The 19,185-nt window shown below is 49.3% G+C and overlaps 1 protein-coding gene across 6 annotated transcripts in view; it reads right to left on the bottom strand.

The window, feature by feature from the left end:
- PAX7 (paired box 7) overlaps positions 1-19,080 on the bottom strand; it is a 104,099-nt gene extending 85,019 nt beyond the window's left edge. For 2 of the 6 annotated variants that reach the window (XM_051637524.1, XM_051637521.1), the window contains exons 1-5: positions 19,025-19,080; positions 18,650-18,912; positions 16,540-16,775; positions 15,722-15,851; positions 14,601-14,729 (exon numbers count right to left, since the gene is read on the bottom strand). In XM_051637524.1, coding sequence (XP_051493484.1) covers positions 14,601-14,729; positions 15,722-15,851; positions 16,540-16,775; positions 18,650-18,734 — 580 coding nt within the window. In that variant the 5' untranslated portion in view covers positions 18,735-18,912; positions 19,025-19,080. Of the gene's footprint in view, positions 1-14,600; positions 14,736-15,721; positions 15,852-16,539; positions 16,776-16,923; positions 16,942-18,649; positions 18,913-19,024 lie in introns of those variants that run through there. The other 4 variants (XM_051637518.1, XM_051637520.1, XM_051637522.1 and 1 more) reach the window with 4 other exon arrangements.
- Positions 19,081-19,185: the final 105 nt, after the last annotated feature.

Here is a 19,185-nt window from a genome sequence, read left to right as displayed (position 1 = left end):
TGTCTTTCCCCCCGAGCCCCCGCCTCCCCAGCCTTCATATAAGCAAACAGCCCTGTGAAGCCGAGGTGGAGGTCACGTTAAGTCATGCAGTCTGACTTGGTGAACTTTGAGCTGGGTGATTAGGAGGGGGGTTCTCCTTTTTCAATTTCTCCACTTCCTAGGTCTCTCCATTGTTCCAATTCCAAACAGCTGCTGGTGCTAATCTTTCGGTTATTTGCAATCAGGAGGAAGAAATACCCACACCCTAGAGTGCTCCGATATTAGCCTTGCCAGCGGAGTAAAGAGACCACTGGAAGCTGGGGAGATGGAGGAAAACAAAACAGACCCAAGTTATTGAACTCAGTTTGACTCTGAGCCTTTCAGGTACCTCTCAATCCCAAATCCGCGCCGGCAGAAAGCCATGGAAATCAGGCTTACAGGTACCACCGCATCACTTAAGGCCAGACTTGATTTTCTTTTTAATTCTTATTATTTCCAAAGGTTAAATTCCTCCATCCACTCAAAGTCTGGCCAAGGCGGGAGGGGAAGGGGGAAAAATACCAACCGAGGGCGAGCTGGGAGGAAAAGAAACGGCTACAAAAGCCCAGTTGGAGGCAAACCTGGAGAGCTGGCTCTGAAGGATATTTTTTTTCTTCTTTAAAGCTATTATTAGGAAAAGATGGAGAAACTAGGGTTGAAGGAACCTGCTTGTGCAAAATAAACCGTTCTACTTACACAGGTGGAGCTGGTGACACACGGGTGGGTAGGAGACCCCTTCTAGCTCATGTATTTCCCTAATAAATAGGGCGATGGGTCATGATGGGTGCCGGGTAGTGATGGGTGCCCACCTTGAGGCATCCCGAAGGAGAGAGGGATATCGCCCCGCATTTCCCAGGCAGCAGAAACACGCCCTACTAACTCAAACCTTCGCCAAGAGCTTTTAAAACCGAGCTTCTAAAATTGCTGGGGTGGCCCCACACGTGTCCAGGCCGGGAATAAACTACCGTTTTCTCGGGGGTTTATTAATATGCCGCCCTGGCTCTGCCGGGGGGGAGCCCATTAAGGTCTTGATAGTCTTACACAGCCCCTGCCTGGCCCGCAGCCCTCTCACCAGCAACGCAGAGCCTTTATTGGTTTACTTAGGTGTTAATCCCTTAACAATCAAGTTGTCTGACCATGGAGCCCCGTCTCTATTCTTGTTTACATCTAATTACGGGGCTGAAATGCCACTTCCCTTCTCAACTCCACCACCCCCCCACCCCCCGCCTCAAGCCTTGAAACCAACTTTCATTTCACCCCTTTTAAGCAGGTAAAGCCCCTTCTCCCGGGGAAGCAATTGAAGATAATTACAGCAGTGGTGGCTCGACGGCATCTCTGCTGCTCTGCCGGGCGCAGATGGCTGGGAAAAAGGGCTCTGAGCACCAAAAAAACCCTGTGTCCCCCCAGCACAGCCCACCTTTGGGGATGGCGTGGCCCTTCTCTCCTGCATCCACCCGTCCCTACCCCGAGGACCCCCTCGGAGGAGCTCTGGTCCCCAAGATCTGCAGATGAAAGGAAGGGCTCTCCCATCCCGATGTCACAAGCATCTCAGAGCTTCCCTTAATTCAATTAAACCTCGTAACTCCAGGAAACCAGCGGAGATCCACCCAAGCAAGCCAGTAGCCAGGGCTAACAAAGGACCTTTCTTTCCAGAGGGTGTAGGGACCCCGCTGGCCCATGTGTCATCCATACCCAGCGACTCCTGAGCCTCTTCGGGGTTAACGATTCAGACACCACTGCGAGCTCTGGGACTGCAACTTGGCTTAGATAGCGTCTCAGCCCTGGGGCAATTCCTCTAAATCAATTTTCAAAACAATCAGTTTAGGGGCTTTTAATTAAGCTTTAAACCAGCGGTTAAAAATAGCAGTTTACTTCTTTGGGATGCAAACTAGGCTAGCGTAAAAATAAATCAGAGAGACGGGCCCGCTGCCTTTTGGGATTCAGGGAGACGTAGATTATATACGTCCCAAGATTACGAGGATTTTTTTTTTCCCCCTAATACTTATTCTCTCTTGCAGCAGCTGCTCTTTCCCTGCCAGACACTAAACTGTCCGTAGGACCGCAAAGCCGGGGGAGACCGTGCAGCTTTCCCAAAGAAAAGCCAAATTTCGGCGAGGAAAACCAGGGTCAGCATCCCACTGCAAACAGCAGGTTCACCGCCTTTTTCTATGAAGGGGTGGGAAATAAATAACATAAAATAAACTATCTGGCTGGGCTTATTGCAAGGAGGAAAAGCTCAGCCCGGAGATGGGAGCGCTCCATACCTATCCTGATCTCCCCATCGCTCTCAGCAAAGATGAATTTTTCCTAAGAGATGAATTTCGGCTCCTTTTGTGCCTTTGTAGTTTAAATCGGATCCTCCAGGTTCTTCCCACCTCCCCGCCACCCTCTTCCTTTGTTTAATACTTTGGTGATTACAGCAAAAGGGATGCTCGCAGGGCCCAGCCCGAAACACACTCTCCACACCTTTAAATCCTTTAAGCTGGAGCAGGTTTTTGGCTCCCCAGTCTCGGCCGGGAAGCAGATGCTTAAACGCAGCTCTTGCACCAAAAGCAGCTCTTTAAAAGGACCACTGCGTTAGGTTGATTAAAGAGTAATTAAGGGCGGTGGGACTCCTTTGGCATCGCTTCTAGGACTCGCCGTACCCGGAGGATTTCTCCCTAGGTGACCCAGATAAATTACAGATAGGGTTGAAATAACTTTTGTCCACGACGGGCCGGGATGAGCCTGGACCGTAAATCCCTGCTCAGCGGTGGCTAATGAGGCAGTCATGCAAAACGCAGCCAGTTAAACCTGAAAAGCAGCGGCATGGGGTGACTTCTCCTCCCTGCCAGACCCGCGGGGGCTTCGCAGGCTGGGTTGTTGGTTTTTTTATTATTTTTTTTTTTCTTCCCTTCTCCATCCCTCGCAGCCCCTAATTCCCAGCGGGGCTGAGCCCGGGGAGCAAGCCTGGCTCCTCCGCCAAACACGCAGCCGAGACCTTGACCCAGTTTGGGGAGTAAACTGGGGTCCAGCCGCTGGTTTTTTTGCTCCGTTTCGCTGCTGCTGCAGCAAAGAGAGGATTTCCTCATGCTCTGTGCCCTCCCATATTTTTTGGGGGGGAGACTCTTGGGGGTATCAGCAGCTTGGGGAGAGATGCTGCGCCCAAGGCGGGGAGGATGCACAGGTCTCCGCACAGTGCCGGCGTGTCCCCAAAAAGCGGGGACTGAGTTTTTCCTCCCTTTTCTCTCCTCCCGGCTCAGTCGCAGGAAAGACTCAGCTTCCCCGTGGGGAAGAAAATAAATCTCACAACGAGGGAAGACACAAGGCGGGGGGGGGGGGGAGGTAAAAGTATTCGGGGGTGGAAGAACGAGTGGGAGCTTTCCTTGGTCAACCTGCACTCTTGAGTGAGGAGTGGGAAAAACCTTTCCACAGCTGGATTAATTCCCCCACCCAAACCTCTCTCCTTCCCATTCCGAGCTACTTTCAAGGACTTTCTGCTGCTGCTTTTCCTCTGCTCCTTCCCTGAGCATCGCCCCCCTCCCGCCTCTCCCGCAAGCGCCTTCCCCCCCTTTAGATCTCAGCGTGTTTGCTCTTGACTTCATCCACTAAGTCAATAGTTTGGAGATGCCCTCATCCTCAGAGGCCCGAGCCCCCGTGTCCCCTCCCTGTTTTCTCCTGCGGATAATGGCAGCCTTTTGTCGTGTAATCAAGCTCCCGAGGGGTTGGGAGACAGATATAGATTCTTGGCATTTGTCGGTGAAAATGAAAGCTGGATTAGGCAGAGGCGGCTGCACACTCCATGGTAAAGGACAACAACTATTTCCCCATTGAAAGTCCCATTCTGGTTTGGTTATTTTATCTTTAAAAGTTGTTTGTATTTCTAAAGTGGCTATTGATGCACTTAGAAAGTGTAGCAAGCTGTAAAGCCTCGCTTCAAATGAAAGGCGGACAAAAAGAGAGAGGAGGCTAAGGGGAGAAAACAGTGAGAGGAAAAAAAAAAAAAAAGTCAGAAAAGGAGGGGGGAGAGAGAAGGGGAGGTGTCAAAAGAGTTAAAAAGATCAAATTCAGCCTGGGGAAAGTTTAAAATCGGAGAGAAAAGTCACGAAGTCACAGCAGCCGGGAGAGGAGCGAGGGCGCGGGGGTTTCGACTCCGCTTTTTCCCTTCCCCGCCTCGCAGGGGAAAAAAATAATTACAATATTTAGGCTTCCCTGCTGACAGGGTTTAGGGGGAGTGGGTGGGGGGTGACCGGGATATTTTTTTCTCGGCGGGGGTCACTTGACTCTTTGCAACTGAACTCTAAACCCGACCAGCTCTCTGCTCTGCGCTGAAGTTTTTAGCCACTGATCACAACCACCACCCTGTATTTTCCTCTTCCCCTTGACAGAGGTTTGCTGACACGCTCTTGCCGTGTAGAAAACGGGGAATATGGTCCATCTCTTCACTATTAACCACTGAGCATTTTCCCTTGAGAAGCACGGAGATTTTGACATAATATTTATCATTTCCCCCTCCCCAACATCACTTGGATTTAACCATCTTGGATCCCCTCGTCCTTTAGATGCGTTTTAATCTGGGGCTGTAGCGTCTCTCCCTCATTCTCTGTCCCCCCCTCCAGTGAACAGAGAGTGGCAAGAACTGATTTATTTTGTTCGTTTGTTTAAAAAAAGCAACATTTGTCAAAAATGCCCCAAACTTTTCTCCTCCTTTTGCTGGAGTTTCAGGAATGGAAATTGCAGTTTACCCGCTGCGAGCACATTCAGCCTCACGCACAAGGGAGGGTTTGTGGCTGGAAGGAGATTAAGGGGGAAAAAAAACTCCACGAAAAAGAAACAGAGCAACAAGGTACAAACTAAATATTCACATTCTCAAAAAAAAAAAAAAAAAAAAAAAAGGCAAGAAAAAAAAAGCAAGCTTCAAATAGCTCAATTTGCTGCTATTTAAGCATCAAACGAGCATTTTCTCACGAAGTGAGGGAAGAATTGGAAAATAATTAAGTTACTGCACAGAAAAATAACGAATCCCTCTGGAAAACTCTACCTTTTTACTCTAAAAATCACCAGCAGCTCCCACTTTCTGCCCTCCTTGGATAATTTACACCATACAAAGATTGGGGGCTATTAATCCCGTCCCCCCCCCAGCCCCCATTCCTATTCATGTCAATGTTTCTTTCTTTTTCCGAGCAATCAAATGTGCCGGAGACAATTGTAGTGAATTTAAACATGACTGTCCCCTGAATATCCCTCGACATCCAAGTATCCTTTGTACCTTCACCCTTTCCTTTTCAAGACGCTTATATATTTAAACTAAAATAAAAATAAAAGCAAACTAACGCAGCAGATCTTCATTAAAAGCGGCAGATGAAGCTCTGGTTGGATTGATTTTTCGCAAGAAAAATAATCATCATGATTTTTAACCAAGTTGTTTAACAGTGGGAAGTTTCACGGACGATTTAAGGACCCTTCTAACTTTAGGCGAGGCGAAAAAAACCCCAAATAAATAATAAAAACACCCGAATATTTTTTTAACTCCCCTTGCAGGGAGAGTTGCTCAAAAGCGTCTTCTCGTTTGAGCAATCGTGTCAACTTTTCCTCCCTCTCCCAATAAAAATGCAAATCAGTTCGTCCCCATAATGGGAATGGAAATAAATAAATAAATAGACGAACAAATAAACAGACATAATCGCGGTCGCCCCGGATTTTCTCTTCCACTCCTGATTTCTTTGCCCTTCCACTCCTGATTTGGACGCAAATGGAAATGTCAGGAATGCAAATGGCAGGAATGGAAATTCCCATCGAAAACAGCAAAAATAATTATTTTTTTGAGGACCCCCCATCTTCTCTTCTTTGGGTTTGGGGATGGCAGTTTCCTAACTGGCTTTCCCCCCCCCGCCCCGCACACATATAACCCTTTTCCCCGCCTTCCCACCCCCTCCTCTCTCCTTTCCTTTAAAGATGCCACCAGGTCACTTTGATCCGCGGTCTTTAGGGGCTCCGGACAAAGAAGGCAGTGAAGGCTGAAGGCTGCCGGGTGTCCCCCCCCAGCTGCCCGCACCTCGCCCGGGAGGGAGCCCCGCCGCCCGCCCTGCCCTCAGCCCCGCTCCCCAGGGTCAGGCAGAGTGCTGCCTTCCAATTTTAGCAACAGAGAGGAAAAAAAAAACAAAACACAACCCAACCAAAACAACAAAAAACCCAGAGGAGAAGAGTGAAAAACCAAGAAGTTTTGGTGGTGGTGGTTTTTTTCCCCTCCCTTTTCCAAAAAGAGCGAGCCCGGGGGCACGGGACAGCAAACTTGAAGGGGAGAGCGGGTGTGAAAATAGTCTGCACTTCCTCTGCCTCTGCTGCACACCCCCGAAATCACCCGTGGGGCTGTGCAGCATCCCTCCGTGGGGCTGAGGGACATCCTTCCGTGGGGCTGAGGGACATCCCTCCGTGGGGCTGAGGGACATCCCTCCAACCCCCTCCAGCCGGGGCAGGGCAGCGGGGACTGACCAGCCACAGAAGGACAGTCCTCTCTTTGAACCTCAGCTTCCACCCCCCAAAAAAAACCCAACAAAACACCTTTTTTTTGACACTGCCAGGTGGAGGTGCAAAGGAACCATCCCTCGGGTGGGATGCTGTTGAGGGGAGGGAAACCCTTCATTTCCAGTGCGACCCCATCGCCTCACTTGCTCTCTCTTTAGCAAGACTTCTCTAGTCTTTTATACTTGTATTATTACTATTATTATTTCCTTTAAACCAGCGTTTTCCCTCATCTCAACCCCCAAACCCGCCCCCGCAGGAGCTGCACAGCCCGGCCGGACCCGCAGCCACGCACAAAATGGATGAGCTAAGATGTCTCCCCAAATCCAAAGTTCATGAATGAGTGAACCCCTTCCCCTCTCCCTCCCCGTCTCCGGCTATAGATTGATAGATATAGATATAATTCATGAATGAACCGAGGGTCCTCCCCGCCTCCCCTCTGCCTTGCCTGTCCCTGCAGAGCCTATGAACAGCAACGGCTCTTTACAACAATTCATCACAGGACCCAGAGCCATCCAAGCAAGTAATATGTAGCTTCAGATCTAGTGTGTCCCACAAGACAGAGCGCCTGCTAATTAATAGACAGTGATGCCTGCAAGCAGCCCGAGCAGTCTGTAATATGATGAACTTCCTTTGTACCAGTGTCACCACAAATGTTTCTGATAAGGAAAAGCATCCAAGGATCAAAGACTATAAGCTTCTCAATTTCCTCAAGCTGCCTCTACTTTTCCTCACCTACTTTTTCTTTCTCTCTTCCCCCCACCCCCCGTTTCCCAGCCCCTCCAAGGAGGGACAACCCCCCTCCAAAGAGGTGCAATCCTCCCTCTCCCTTCTGACAGCCCTGAGCTCCGCTCAAGTACGGGGGTCGGTCCCAGAATACCATCACCATCACTTACACCTTCTTATTTGGCTATAATATATATATGCATATATACATATATATATATATATATAAAGCAGTAAAATAAAAAGCTCCAGTTCTGGTTCTCGCCCTCCCCCTCATCCCTTCCCCACTCTTCCCCAACTCCGGATGACAAATGTCTTTATAAACAGGCATTAGCTGACATCTAATTTCTTTTGTGGGAAGATCATGCAAAGTGCGAGAGCACAGACGAGCCCCCCCTTGCGAGTGTCATTCCCGGGCCGGGATGTGCCGGGAAGGAGGAAGGTTTTTGGGGAGGGGGATATAGCAAACCCCCCAGGCTCGGGCACCCCAGCAAAGCCGCATTCCCATCCCAACATCTCCTCCCTTCCTGAGCTGCACCTGCGCTTCCCAACTCCTTAGTTTATTTTTTTCTGAGCTGATTGAGAAGGAAGGGACAAGAAGCCCCCCCCAAAAATCCTGCCCCCAGGGCTCTGGTAGCTCCAACCCTCCGGGAATGGGGAAGTGGTGCCCGGCCGGGCTGGAGCAGCTCCCACCCCTGGGGAAGGCAGGGATTTCACCCTCCCCTTTCTTCTCCACCCTTCGCTGCTTCCCAGTTTGGGACCCCCTTCCCCAACATCTTCTCGCCCCCAAAAGCAAAGCCCAATTCAGACTGAAGTTCAGATTAAATCACAAAAAGCAAAAAAAAAAAAAAAAAAAAAAAAAAAAAAAACCCCCGGTGGTGATGAAGACTGGTGTGGCTGGTGTGGCAGATGATTGAAATGGGCTTTTTTTTTCTTTTTTTTCTTTTTTTTTTTTTTTTTTTTTTAAGAATAGTCTCTATAAATATATAATATCTCCAAAGCTCAGGTCTTAAGAGGGTGCCTTATTTGCTTATTTCTTTTGTAGCAAACGTAATTTTCAGAAAGATACTTCCCCCCCTCCGCCTCACCCTAATGCTCGAGTAAGTACCTTACAGCTTTAAGGCTAGTGTTATATGTGCTTTAAAATCCTGCCATGTAAATTCCCCTGAAAAATTTGGAAAGCTTCTCGGGGTGGGGGGGCTTGGAAACGGGGAGGGGGGGGGGAACTGGGAGAGGGGGAGAAAGGGGAGGTTAATCCGGGTTTAATGCTATGATGCAGTCGCAGGACCAGGGCTAGGCTGATTGTGTTATCTCTTCCCAACATTTGGGTCTCCCATATTTCACCCAGCCAAATAGCTGCGAGAAAAAAGTGCGTATGGAGGCACTCCTGACGCCTCAGGAAAATATGTTATTAATATCTAAATAACTTCCCAATACTGTCGCTAAATCTCCCCTTCACCACTCCAGATGATGAATTCGTTTGAAGTGTTCTCCCGTCTCATCTTTTCAGTGTCTCTCTCTCTCTCCCTTTTTTTTTTATAACCAGGCTTATTTCAAACTGGTAAATATCTAATTCCTTTAACCACACTGCAGACACGTCTCTCCCCTCTTATATACAATTCTCATTTGGAGAGATCCACACATACATGTTTTTATAAAAGAGAATAAGCCCCAACACAACCTTCAGCTACTTCTTTAAATTATTTGGGAGTTGAGAGGGTTGGGTTTGTTGGGTTTTTTTGGGGGGGGATCTGTTTGTTTCCGAACAATCCCCTACACACACCTGGATCACACATTTCCCTCACAGCCTTCCTGCCTCTTAATTCAATCTCTGCCTCCTCTCTCCTACCCCAATTACGGGCGAAACCTCGGATTAGAAATAGTCCTTACAGCTTCCTTCCGATTTCCCTCTATCACGGCATCCATCTCCCCCGCATGGCCAAATACCTACTTCCTACCCTTCCCAGTCTAATGTAATCTACCATCCACCTTCAAATAATGCATTATAAAATCTAGAATGTATTTCCTCTCCCTTCTGAGCTGAACCCCGGGCACCCCACCTGCCAGCCAATGCTCCTGATATCAATATATGCCTTATTTCCTCCCCCCAGGTCTATAATTGAACCTATTATTCTCCCCCAAACAGGGGGGGGGGGAATGATGTAGAAAAATAAAAAAACAAAACCCCAACAACCCAAACCACCGAACAAACCCTGGATCACAAACATCTCCCTTATATTATTTCACTTCCTACTGAATAATTGAACTCCTGTCCCCGCATCCTTGTCTTAAGTTTGTTTTTTAAAACGTCTTGTATTAGATTATACTCGTTTATTCCCCCCTCCAACCTTATCTCTCCTCCTCTCTTCTCTCCTTCCCGTCACACTTGATTTAAGAAGGAGTTTATCTTGCAAACATTTGCCTACTTTGTTTATGTAGACCAGGTTCTGCAGCTACTTGTTCCCAAAAGCCACTGTTTGCCTTTGTAATTGTTATCTGTGTTTATTGTTGTACCTCATTTGTCTCAGCTTTTTTTGTGACATGTAAGCTCCGTGTGTGCTCACATCCAGCCCCCCCTTCCTTCTCCCTCTCCCTATTTTTTTTTCTTTCCCTTTTTTCTTTTTTTCTCCCCTCCTTTTTTTCTCTTCTCTCTCCCTGAAATATGCACAGAATAACTCAGCCTAAAGCCAATGAATTGCTTGACACTACCCTATCTCTTTCCTGCCCCCCATTATTAGAGCTGATCCCACTCGCAACACTCACAAATCCCGCCTGGTCTCTGTTTGATTAGATTGCCAACCTTTCGTAATCCCTTGATTTGATGAAGTGTCTATTCCTTCCACAACGCCCCCCCCCCCCCCCCGCCCCTTTCCAACCCCCCCCATCTCCCCTTCTAAACATACATTGACAGAGAAAGCGCTTGTTGGTTTTAAATCGATGCAGATTGTTTGCTGATAAATTGACTCCGTATCCCCTCTCCCCCTCAAACCCCCCCCCCCCCCCCCCCGCTTCCCAGCTTTGGAAACAAAGCCCCTTTCCAGGTGTGGGGGGGGCTCCTCTCCTCTTTCTCCCCATCCCTTCCCGTCCCCCAGTTTAATTAAATTTGGCAGGACCTGCTACACCTAGTCCAAACAACTCCAGTCCCCCCAAAACCCCTACATAAGCGGCACTGACCGCTACCAAATTAAATAATTATCACCTCCGAGTGTCCAAATAACCCCCCCCCCCAAACCCCCAACTGCTCTTCCCACCTGGATGCGTTCCCCACTTCCAAGAAAAATCCCCCCCCCCTCCTGCTATCCCTGCCTTTCTCACTCGCCTTTCCCCATCCCAATCAATATTTCCACGCTGCTCTCGGTGCAAGAAAACTCCTTGCGATAAAGCGGAGTTCGGAGAAAGAAAACCGAGGAGAAAATTCATTTTTAAACACCCCTCCCTCTCGACCCGTGTTTTTTTCCGCCCCCCCATGTGTAACCCGCTGAGCACCGGCTCAGCCCGGAGCATCCTCCGCAGGCAGGATCTTGCCCTCCCTGTATCCCTGTGCCTTGCAGGGGGAGGACATGCTGTCCCCACTCGTGGAGTGACACCCCAAGGGGGAGGAAGTCCCTGAACTTCCCTCTCCTCCAGTCCAGGCAACTCGCCTTCCCCATAACCCCACCGACCCCCCCCTTTTCCTTCCCCCCGCGTCTGGTTGCAATTAATACCCCGCCAGGATGAGGCCTCTTCCCCGCCCCTGCTCCTCCCGCTTCAAACCCTCAGCACCTTCCCCAGCACCCCCTTAGATTTTGGGGGCTATCCGTGTGACAACCCCCCCAAAAAAACCCAACAAACCACAACACACAACAACCTTCCCTCCCCACCGAGCACCTCGGGTGTGCGGGAGGGCAACGCATCACCCACGCGTGACCCTCCCTAACAAACCCCACCAGCCACAATAAATAACAACAACCCCAAATAATAATAACTCGGGCTTAACAAGGGTAGGAAAAAAAATATTAAATATATATATATAAAAATAAAGTGAAGCCTCATGAATATATGCCCAGGGCTAGCTGGAGTGAGCCGTTTAAAGATGAAAGTGCAAAGAAATAAAGGCTCAATTTAATCTGCCTTAAAACCCTTCAACTTAACGTTTGTGCTGGGAACTCAGAGAGTGAGTACTGATTGGGGATAAATACATTTCTTAGCATGCCTTGGAGCTATTACACCCTTCTCCAACACAGCTCCCTATTCAACAGCCACAGTTTTCATTACCAGCTCTAATAAGTCTTAACATTATTAAATGCCAAGCAGACGATAGAAAGAAACAGGCGCAGGGTGGAAGCTTTCTTTAACACTTAAAAAGAGAGAGCATTTAGGGCTGTCTTCCTCCGGCTCCCCGCAAGGAGAACCCGCAAATGGAGCAAAGGCGTTTGTCAAGAGGAAAAAAAGGCCAAAACAAAGTTTCCCCCGCCCCCCGCCCGAAAAAATAATAATTAATAAAACCGCGTGGCTTTTGGTTTTGTTTTTAAAAAAAGAAAAAGCAGAGGTGGAGAACAAGTGTCAGGAGAGGGTTAGTATTTGTATTTTGGTGCAAATCTCGCAGGGAAACTGGTAGGGTTGGGAAAAGGGGGAGTGGGGAATCTCCAAAGAGTCTTATTCTTTCGGAGCAAAAAATCAAATTCCAACCTCACCTCCCCCCTCCTCGGCGTCTTTTACAAGTTGAAACATCAAATACCTTCATTGGGGAGGAGAAAACTTTTCCGAAGGTGGAAAAAAAAAATACATTTGATGGCGGTAAATTATTATTATTACTATTGTTATTAATTTTAATTACGTTATTTTAATTACACTCGACCTTGTGGCGGTCGCTCGGACGGTGCCAGATCGAACCCGCTGCGGCTGATGCTCCCCCCGTCCCAAAATCCCAAATTAAAGCTTTATTTTGGAGTGATTTCTCCTCGATTCTAGGGAGTCAGGGCGCGACTGAGAAGGAGATAAACCCCAAACAACAAAACAACCCCCAAAAAAAGACTGATCAATCATCGGGATTTATCTCAAGGGATGTGACAAGGCGCGGAGCTTGAGTGCTCGGATGTAACGCGGAGCTCCGCGGGTTCCGGCATCAGGAATTTGCCCAAATTAGCCCTCGATTCAAACCGAGCTGGTTTCATAAAGAAATGGGGGCTCGTGTTTTATTTGTCCGCGATATTACCCATGAAGGAAGAAGGGAGCGTTTTGTTTTGCTTATAGACACGCGCTTCTGCATGTTATTAAAGGAATAAAAAGCCTCCAGCTCCTTCCCCTCTTTTACTTATTTATTTATATATTTTGGGGAAAAACACGGCCAAGGGAGACGGGGGGGGGGGGGGAGGGGCGGGGGGGCGGGAAATAAATCAACCAGCACTTTAAAAATGAATTTATTTATATTTTTTTCAAGCGGTCAAGCTCGAATAAAATCCTAAACGCAAAAAATCTTTCCAGCCCCCGCCTCTCCAACCCTAAATAAAATTAAAAACACCCCAAAATGATGGGTTGCGGGGGGGGAGAAGCTTTTCACGGACACAATAGCCCCGATTTGCAAATGTGCATCGCCTGTTTCCAAATCACAAGCAACGTTTTGCCCCGTCCAACGGCTATCCCTTTTTTCCAACAGACGGTCCTATAATATTACAAAACTATCTAACAGCAGGGAGTTTTGAATAATTTATCTCCCTTTCTTCCCTTCCTTGGCCCTTTGTCCCAACTTTTTCTCCTCCTTGCAGAATTTTGAATGAGAATAGACAAGCCCTCCCTCCCCCATCCCTTTACTCCATTTTTAAGGCAGCCTCGGGTTTTCCCCCCTTCCCCCCCCTCCTTTTTTTTTTTCTTTCCCCCCTTTTTCTCTCTGTCTTTTTTTTTTTTTTCTCCTTCCACTGTTTGGTTTTGTGGTCAGGAATCTTTTGCTTATAAAGCTTCAATAGACTTGAAGGTCTTTGTAAGTGAAGTTCATCTTCAAGGTTGGAAAAAAAAAAAAGGAGGATCGGATCCTTAAAAAAAAACAAAAACACAAACCAAACCTCTTTGTGCACCTTCATTTCAAAACTCCCACTAACGTTTAATGGTGACAAGGAGATGATTTTTCCCTGCCCCAATTTTCCCCCCACTTCAATATTTCCCTGCTCCCAAAATGGGGAAAACTTTGTAGCTAGTGAGAAACTTTTTAAGCGATGCCCCCCCTGCCCCCGACTTCCCACACCCGGATTTGGGATCCTCTCCGTATGGAAAATAACTCTTACCCCATTCCCTCTACACAACCCATATCACAAATCCCCCAAAAATTCCAATCGATCCAACCCCGGACAGATCATCACCATTTTACCATCAATTTTGGAGAAAAAAGTAGCAAACCCCAAATTCCCAGAAGCTCATCTCCAAGACCTGTATAATTACTGGTTTTCTCCCCAGAAAACCCTGAGCTCTGACACACAAGGAAATAATTTTCTGCCCCAAACCCAGAGAGCGACTCCTCCCTCCCCTTGCTTAAAACTTCCTCATCTTTGCAAACGCCCTCATTGATAAATCTGAATTACGTGCGCTACAAATGCCATCTTACCCACATTTTGGGGGGGGGCAGGAGGGAATGAGGAATCATCACCTCCACCGAACTTGCCAAAAATCAAATTACAAGCAACACAGTGACCGGCTCCGGCCACCCCACGCCCCCCACCCCGCCCCCCCCACCCCCAACACAGGAGCTCTCAAAAGTTTAATTTTTCCTCCCACGAGATGAAAACACCAACCGTGGGAGATGATTGCAGTGCCCCCCCTGCTCTTATCCTCCACTGGCTTCAAGGTTTCCCACATTTATTTTTTCTTCCTGATTCGATTCAGGGGCTCAGACCCCTGCCTCTCCCCATTTCCTTCAATCCAAGGACCCCCCCTCTGCCCCCAGTATCCCCTCGGCAGCCCCAGCTCAGCGCCGATCCCGGCTCCTCTAATTGATATTGATTGGCCAAATCGGTCAACTGTCAGCCAGAGTTTCAGGGGACCAGTTAGAGAGAAATCTGTTTAACAAATTCATTTAGGAATCAGGGATGCCTCCCCCCCCACCCCCATCATCTCCTTCCCCTCATTATAAATAATGGATCCAGAGCAAAACACCAACAAACTCTTCTCCTGGGAAAGCATCCGCAGCCGGAGGGGCTGGGTACCACCTTCCTCTCCCAGGGCCTTGCATCACACCCTCGACTCTGCCATCAGTCATTTGCAAAAAGGACAAACACGAGAGGTTCTGGAGCCACCCCTTGTCTTACTCTTGGTAGGGAGGGACGTGTCCCCTCTCCCAAAGGTCCCCTCCAAACCCAGCCCTGGGTGCCAGCGCAGCCGCTTTTTACCTTTGTCGCCCAGGATGCCGTCTATGCTGTGCTTGGCCTTCTTCTCCCCATCTTCCTCCTTCTTGTCACAGTCCTCCTCTTCCTCTTTCTTCCCGAATTTGATGCGTAGCACACGGCTAATCGAACTCACTAAACCTCAGACAGTCAAAGACAAAAAGGCAAGTATAAGCTGCCTGGGAAGGCAAGGTGGGAGCCAGTGAGGAAAACCCAAGCCGAGGCTGCACAACTTGTGCAGGAGGTTTTGCACCTCCACCAAGGCCATCTGCACCCCCTTTTCCCCAGGGGTACACGCCTGCCTGGTCCTTTACACCCTCCAAAACACCCCTGGGTTCTCCAGGTTGGACACCCAAAGTTGGATGTGCACATCACCATCTCCCTGTGACACCCAGCACCAGCAGCATCCAGTTGCGTACAACTCCCCACGGAGCACCAACAACCCCAGGGTTACCCCATGCTTTGTAACAAGGAAAAAGCCCCCCAATACCCATCTCTGCCCCTCTTCCACCAGTCCCAAATGGCATCCATAGCCTGTATTCAGACCTGGCCCCTGCCTTGGATCCCACTTTTTGGGCGAGATGAGCCCTACAGAGAAAACTCAGCCCCCCATAACCAGAGGGAAACTCTCAGCCAGGACCTAAAGAGCTCACACATCCCTGCAGATCAAATATTGGGGTTCAGGGTCACTTCCCACTAGTGATGGGGGGCCCTGGCTGAAGGAAACACTGCTCTGTGGCCCTTGCCACTGAGCAAGTCCCAACAGGGCAACCGGGGTCTGTTTTTCACCCCAGCTTTGGGGGCTGCCTCCGTGTACTCTCCCTCCATGCTGAGAGCCCCTCTGCTTCCAAGGGAATTGGAATAAGTTGGGAAAATTGGTTTGTTTGTGTCTGTTTTTCTAGCAGACCGCAGCATGGCCAGGGTACAACCCCCCTCTTCTCCTGCTGTGGGTTTGCTTGGGGGTGAGTTTTTATTTTCCTTTTTCTCCTCCCCTAGGAAAGCGAAGGCCAAGAGGACGTTTGCAACCCCTGGAAACATTTTATATATATATATTTAGGGGTGCTAATAATTTCCCTCCATCTTCCTACAGGTCTCCGGGGGTCCTTCTTGCCAAGCTGCCTTCTCACCTGAGGGCACAGTGCTGCGGTCACAGTGCCCATCCTTCAGGAGCCTGTCCCGGATCTCCCAGCTAAACATCCCGGGGTTTTCCCGTTTGTATTCCTCGATTTTCTTCTCCACGTCGGGAGTCGCAACCTGCTTTTGTGATCAAGGGACATCATCGGTGCGTGCCCACGTGTGTAGAGTTTGGGAAGGGGAGAGAGGAGGAGCGGGGGGGGGGAAACACAACAAACACAAAAGCGCTTTTAATTGAAAATAGAAACTGCTCGGGTCAAAACCTCCTCGCCCTGGCTGCTGTTTTTTGGGGCTAAAAATAGGGATTTGAAGAGGGGGGGTTGAAGGAAAATAAAGCAGGGAAAGTCCCTTCTATCCCAAATGTTGGCCAATCTAAAAGTAAAGTCTCTGGGGGCCAAGGATGAGCTTATCCTGAGCCCCAGGGGTGAAGGAGGCAGGGAGGGGTGCAGGGGATGCTTTTTGGGGGGAGTTGGGTACACTCCTCCTTTTATTAATCCCTGAAACACCCCGGCTCGTCTCCTCCCCACACACCGAGGCCGAAGCAAATACTTGAACTCGCACCACTTGTTGCACACGGAGGTGGGGAAGAAAATCGCTTTAATTTATTCGACGCCTTCAACTCTGCACTGATTTTTACCCATCTGAGCCTGCAAATTGCAGCTTTATTAAAGCCCCTTCCCCTCCTCTCCCTTTTCCCTGCGTGTCTACTTGAAAAAAAACCTTACAACCCTGAAAGAAATCTTATTTTTTTGTTGTTTAATTTTCTTTTTACCAGGAGGGCGGTTCAGCTCGGCCCCAGCATTGCACTCACCCTGGGTTTGCTGCCTCCGATGGCTCCGGGACGGATGGAACCGGTTTCCTGGTACCTACAGAGGATTTTGGAGACACAACCATGGGAGACCCTCAACTGTCGGGAAATCACGCAGGGTCGGATCCCGTGATGAGCCATTTCCACGATTTTATGCCGGATATGATTGGGAAGTGGTCGACCGTTGATGAACACCCCTCCGAGCTGGTTCACCCTGCCCTGGCCCAGCGGAGTGGAAACTGGAGAGCAAAGGGGGGTGTGGGGAGAAAAACAACAAACCAACAACAACAGAAAGGGGGAAAGTTAAAAGAGGGAAAAATCCAGCAAAACAGGATGCACCCCCCAACCCCGCAGAGATATTCGAATTTTTAAAGGAACGTAAAAAACCTCCCGCTCATCCCCTGGCCTCCGTATATTTATCCCTCGTCACCGAGAAGTTTTTTTTCCCCGACAGAGGAAAATAAAAATAACTCCTGACCCGCACGATCATCACCCAGCTCGGCGAGATGCCCGCTATCTGTGCTCATCTATATATATAATTTTTGTGGGGCACTTCACATCTACACTTTCAATCGCAGCCAAAGGGGAAGATTTAAAAACCACGTCCCGAAGCCCCCCGAGAAGTTCCCATTTCCCCCCAAAAAAAGCGCGCTCCACTTCTTGCTCCGAATTACGGGGCTGCCAGCTTTCAAACAAACGTTAGGAAATAACCTTTAAATAACCCTCCAGGGCCTCTGTTTGTGTGTGTGTGTGGTTTTGGTGGGTTATTTTTTTTTACAGCGGGTTGGGGATCCCCCCGCTTCCCCGACACCTTGCGCGGAGCATCCCCGCCCGGAGCGGCTCCTTAATCCCCCTCCCCAATTTGTTTAAATATCTCGCCATGTAGATCTTGCAGATTAATACGATTTCACAGGCTGGAAATTGAAGGGGGAAAGAAAAAAAAGGGGGTGGATAGAGGGGGAGAACTCAGCTGGGTAATTTACAGAAAGGCTGGAGGGGGTGAGAGCCGGGGAAGGCGAGGGGGGTGAGTTTTCTCTTTATACAAAGAAAAGTCGATTCCAGAAATTGCCTCGCGATTTAACAAGAATCATGCACCACTAATTCCGAGTCACTTGGCCAGCACTCCCTGGATATATCATTATCGACAGATAACACTCGAGTGGCCAATTTTACATTCAAGAGGTACTAAAACCACCGGCCGCTCTCTCTTTTCATTATTCCCAGTCATGTTGTGCAAATATTGTTGTAATCCTTTGATCCTTTCCCTTGCCGTCTGTTTTACTTCATTTGCTACAGAAAAGCACTTTAACAAATCCCCCCAGCTTGTATGTTTTGCAGCCTGCGTGGTTTTCCACAGGTTTGAGTTTGGCCACTTGATCACGGGCTGGATGAAATTTTCCCGTTTTAATATCATGCGGGGAGAAGGGTCCCGCTCTAATTTCGCTTCCCCCCCCCCTCCCCCCTACACGGAAAGAATAACCCCGTAACACAAAGAGAATAAAATTAAAAAAAAAAAAAAAAAGCAGATGATGGGGAAAGTTGATGCGCTGCGAGGCGGGGATGACACTTCGCGAGGTGACAGCTACGAAGTCGTTCCCCCTCCTTTTCCCCTCGCCAACCCCAGCCAAGGACATCCAGTGGATGCTCCCAACTTTGAGTTTGGTTTCTGCTTTTTCCACCTCTTAATTCCTCGAAAAACAAGTTGAAAACAAGCCATTCGGTTGGTTTTTCCCGCACCTTTTTGGGGGAGATCAAATCATCGGGACATTTGCGGGTTTACAGAAAAACAAACAAAACCACCCACCATAAAACCTTGAGAACTTGCCCCCCCAAAAAAAAAAATCTGCGTGACGCCTGGAACTGCTTTAGATAAGGGAAAACAAGAGGGAGAGGGGGACAAAACAAGCCCAGAGCTGGTAGTTTCGCGGGGACGAGAGTAGTTAGGGAAGGAGCTAAATAGCCGGCGAGAAGTTGGATGCTCAGGTCGGGAACCCCCCCCGGCTACAAAAACTGCATCCCCACCCGGAGCAGCCTGGACACCCCCCTCCCGGGTGATACCGAGGTGCTGGAAGAGGGAAAGAAGCGGTATAGAGAGGTGTTTTCCCAGACCTACCTTCCAAGGGGAAGCCTGTGCGAGGGTAGTTTTGCCCCGGAGCCGGGCGCATCATCCGAGGCACCGTCCCGGGCAGAGCTGCCATGGTAAGGGGGAAAGGGGAAGGGAAGGGGGGGGGATTCGGGGAGGTGGAGAGGGTCCGGTCCAAACCGGAGTGTGGGGGGCACCCCTTGGCCCCGGGAGAGCCAAGAGAGCCTTGTGGGGGGGGTGCTTCGGGGATGCCTGTCCTCGGAGCCGAAGCGCTTCGCTCTTCCCTCCCGCGGCTGCAAAACAAGGGAGAAATCTTTGCTCCAGTGAAAAATAATAATTAAAAAGCTAAGAAAGAGGGTGGAAAAAGGAGCTGGGGAGGGAGGGGGGCAGGAAGAAATCACCCACCAGAAATTCCTCTTTAAGTTTTTAGGGCTATGTCACAACCGGCCTGAGCGGGCGCTCCGGAGGAATGTAACCCGGGAGAAGCAGCCACAGCCAAAGTTGTCTCGGTGCTGGGCTGGGCTTAGGGCTGGGGGGGCGTGTGGGAGAAGGCGGGGGGGGGCTTG

This window comes from Apus apus, chromosome 20 (genome assembly GCF_020740795.1).
Source record: "Apus apus isolate bApuApu2 chromosome 20, bApuApu2.pri.cur, whole genome shotgun sequence".
Lineage (NCBI taxonomy): Eukaryota > Metazoa > Chordata > Aves > Apodiformes > Apodidae > Apus > Apus apus.
Note: the sequence above shows the minus strand (reverse complement) of the source record. Positions and strands in the feature narration are given on the sequence as shown.